Consider the following 4,073-nt stretch of genomic DNA (forward strand, 5'->3'; position numbering starts at 1 on the left):
TTTCTTTTCGCGCCATATAAAAAAATAAAGTTGATGGTGGTTTCTCGGAAACGAAACGTCGGATATAAAATTTTAAAGCGCCATCACGTACTACTTCAAAAGTGTCAATGAGAAAGTGTCAATAGTTTTTTGATATCTTTTAAAATAAAGCCAGGAAAAAATAAAATCGATATTGGCAAATTTCCGTTTTTTCCAAATATCTCAGCAGGCCATGGAAATTTTTGAAGTTTCTCAACGGCACACACAGGCGAAATTCGGGGAAAAGCCGGCCATAAATCGGAAATACCAACTTCCCAATTAAGGCCTATTCTGAGTATAATTCAATTATCTAGTTACCTGGGTATAATAAACAATTACCCTTTTGTTTTTCGTCTTGTCACTTGCAGAAATATTTTAGTTGAAAGTTGATGTTCGTGGAGACTATTTCATTGTGATTCAAAAGCGCCTGTAAAAAGTAGTAATTTAAATTTAGTTTTTCGGCAAAGTGTGGGTGAAAATTTTGTAAAGCAGCAATGGAGCCTATTGCTAGTGGTAAGTAGAATATTACAAATTATATTAATTAAAAATATTTCTTTACTTTTTTTTATTACTGATTTTTTGAAAAGTTAACAGTTCATTTTTTTTTAAAATTTAAATTTCTGATCTTTTGCTAAACTAAAAGTATGATTTCGCGTAATTTCCCGAATTTAAATTAGTTTTAAATTATTGCTTAATAAGTCCTTTGTAAGATTCAATCTTAAGTTGCTGCGATAATTTGCGATCTTGACGAAAAAATATTTTTAAAGATTTGTAGTCCGGGTCCAAATTCGTATAAAATGCTATTGTAGGTCCAAAACGCAAGAAATAATTTTCTGCTACTAACTTGAAGAATAAAAAAATTGCCATATGGGTTTAAAATTCAATATGGCAACCAATTTTAAATGGCAAAATCTTATGAAAAATAATTAACAAAATTACTTATTATTTCAGGGACAGCAACAAAATCTGCTTGGTTTAAAAGAAGCCAACTTGTCAGTTGGTTAGGAATTTGTCAGTCCAAGAAAAGAATGGAGCAGTGCCGTTATTTGGCAGAAAAAGTGATCTCTACCGTGCGAGTTGAACGCTTGTCAGAAGAGTCTTCAAAAGTCATATATAAATTCATCGAGAAATATGACACAAAATGGTCATCAGCATCAAGAAATAAAACTGCATTTGAAAATAAAAATCGAGATTGGTTAAATATTGAGTTGGAATTTTCTTCTGCAATGAATGAAGCTCAACCAGCCGAAATGCAGGATACAACTCTATCGAGTAGAGGGAGGCCATTCACTGGATTTTTAGATTTAAGTGACCGATCAAAAAGAGGAAGAACTGAACAGAAGCGAGCAGATCGAAGCCCTGAAGAACTAACATTTGCTGCTCAAATGAAATTTAGGTCCGAAGGTAAACTGGATGAAGTAGATGTGTTAAAAAATGTTGCATTCTCATCACCAACCCATGCATCAAAATATAAAAAATCTCTTGAAAAAGAATGTGAAATACCATTTTCAGCGGACGAAGCCTTATCGCTTTTTGTAGAGGCTAAATTGACAAAATTTCAATACAATCTTATAAGAAATTCGGCAAAAAGCCATAGGTCAACTCTCTATCCTAATTATAAGTCAATAACTGCCGCAAAAAAAAAGTGCTACCCAGAAAATCTAAGCATTTCTGAGGATGTTGCTGAAGTGCCTCTTCAAAGTTTGCTGGATCATACATCTTTAAGGTTATTTGAGTCCCTAAAAGAAGTTTTAAATTCTTTAAACCAAGAAAAATATAATAATTTAAATTTAATTTGCAAATGGGGGTGTGACGGGAGTTCTGGGATGAGTCAATACAAACAGCAGTTTGCAGAGTCCAATATTTCAGATGCTAATATTTTTTTAACATCAATGGTACCAATTCAGCTTATTAACGGTGATCCCAAATCAAAAGATAAGTTTGTAATCTGGGAAAATCCCAGAACTTCCTCCACACGATTCTGTAGACCTCTTATAGTCCAGTTTAGGCATGAAACAACAGAGTTATCAGTGAGAGAAAAGCAATATTTTGACCAACAAATTTCAGATTTGCAACCAACAAAGCTTGATATTCAAGGAAACAATGTATTTTTAAAACACATTTTATATTTTACAATGATAGATGGCAAATTGTGTAATGCTGTTACTGAAAATACTTCAACTCAGAGATGCTATTTGTGTAATCTAACATCCAAAGATTTTAACAATATCGATAAGGTTTTAAAACAAAAAATTGCTGACGAATCTAGATTTCAATTTGGTTTGTCATCTTTACATGCTTGGATTCGTTTTTTTGAGTGTTTGCTGCATCTATCTTATAAGATGGAATTTAAACAATGGCAAGCGCGAGGCCAGGAAAACAAAGAAAAACTTGCAAATGCCAAAAAACGAATCCAAGACTTATTTTTTAAAGAAATGGGACTATTGGTTGACCGACCAAAACCTGGTTTTGGAAGTACTAATGACGGCAACACTGCTCGCCGTTTTTTTGAGAATGCTGCTAAAGCTTCGGAAATTACAGGCATTAATCAAGATTTGATATTTAGATTCAGAGTAATTTTATTAACAATTTCTAGTGGTTTTAATATTAAAATCGATAGTTTTAAGGATTACTGTCATGATACGGCCAGAAAATTTGTAGAATTGTATTTGTGGTACAATATGCCAACTTCCGTGCATAAAATCTTAATGCACAGTTCTGATATAATATCATATTTTTTGGTTCCAATTGGGCAACTTGGCGAAGAAGCCCAGGAATCAAGAAATAAAGATATTAAAAGATTCAGAGAATTTCAGGCACGGAAGTTTTCAAGAAAACAAAACATGGAAGATATATTTTGTAATCTCTTAATATCTTCTGAACCTTTAATATCCAATATGAAAAAATCATCTGCTAAAAAGCTTAGACAGTACCCTTTAGAAGTTTTGGCATTTTTTGATGAACCAACAATTTCTGCTGATGAAAGTGATAGTAAAGATATTGATTGATTTTAATTATTATTAAGATAGGTTAGGCTTTACTATTATTACAAAGTTATTGTTAAGTAAGCTCTGTATATACTTTACATACTTAAATATATTACTCTTAACATGTATTTTAATTGCTTATTTTTACACACAAAGCAAAGGTTACTTATAAAATTAAATAGCACAAAAACAAACAAATCACAACTTTATTTAGTAATTTATAATAAGAAATTTTATTAAACTCAGGTACTTATATTATCAAAAGTCTCAACATTTTGAATTTTATTTCAAAAATTTTCCGTATTATGAATTTTAAACTCTTAACTGAAAAATTGTTGAAATAATAACATTCTGAAATTTTTTTAAGGAAATGCGTACTTACGCAGCGCCTATGTAATGCAATAAATGAACACAAGGGGGGCGGGAGGGATTTAAAAAAATGTTTAAAATGAACGTGTTATCTTAGTTTTAACATTTTCTTATGATTAAATATGTTTGTGGTTCATATCAGCACTACTACTATTTATGGCCGGCTTTTCCCCGATTTTCGCCTGTGTGCGGCATTTTCCTAACACAACTTTTTCCTAATTTAACCGAAGCTGTATCTCCAACAGGTACCGAGATCCCCATGCTTAGGATTCTTATCTTGGACACCCTGTATATAAAAAATCTAGTAGCAGTTTGTATAGTGTAGCAAACGACTTACCCTACCTTGCTAGTGTTTCCACAGCACATATTCAAATATCAGGGGTCGTTGACTGCTAAGGCTAGGTTTAGGAACTCAGGCTTCCGGCGTTTTTCCAGATGAGTTTTCTCGGTGAGAACCAAAATAATTCGATGTAGAGAATCAGGTTAGATAACTCAAGGTTCTGGCATTTTTTTAGGTGCGTTTCCTTAATGAAAACCAAACTACCTCGATGCAGCAGCTAATAGTGGTTTTTTGTTTCTTCGTCCGGTCGTCCCAAGGAGGTTTCACAATACCGAGATTAATGCGAAAAGGCAAAAGATTAACTGTGTTATCTTCCCGGAATCCTACCGAGTGCGCCAGTTACAATAAAACGACGGACA

At 32.9% G+C, this 4,073-nt stretch overlaps 1 protein-coding gene across 1 annotated transcript; it reads left to right on the top strand.

The window, feature by feature from the left end:
- Window positions 1-15: 15 nt before the first annotated feature.
- Window positions 16-3,026, top strand: LOC126734664 (uncharacterized). The gene is made up of 2 exons (XM_050438365.1): window positions 16-531; window positions 970-3,026. The coding sequence occupies exons 1-2, from the start codon at window positions 513-515 to the stop codon at window positions 3,024-3,026; spliced, it is 2,076 nt and encodes a 691-aa protein (XP_050294322.1). The 5' UTR covers window positions 16-512.
- The last annotated feature ends 1,047 nt before the right edge of the window (window positions 3,027-4,073 follow it).

The sequence above is a fragment of the Anthonomus grandis genome, chromosome 3 (genome assembly GCF_022605725.1).
Source record: "Anthonomus grandis grandis chromosome 3, icAntGran1.3, whole genome shotgun sequence".
NCBI lineage: Eukaryota > Metazoa > Arthropoda > Insecta > Coleoptera > Curculionidae > Anthonomus > Anthonomus grandis.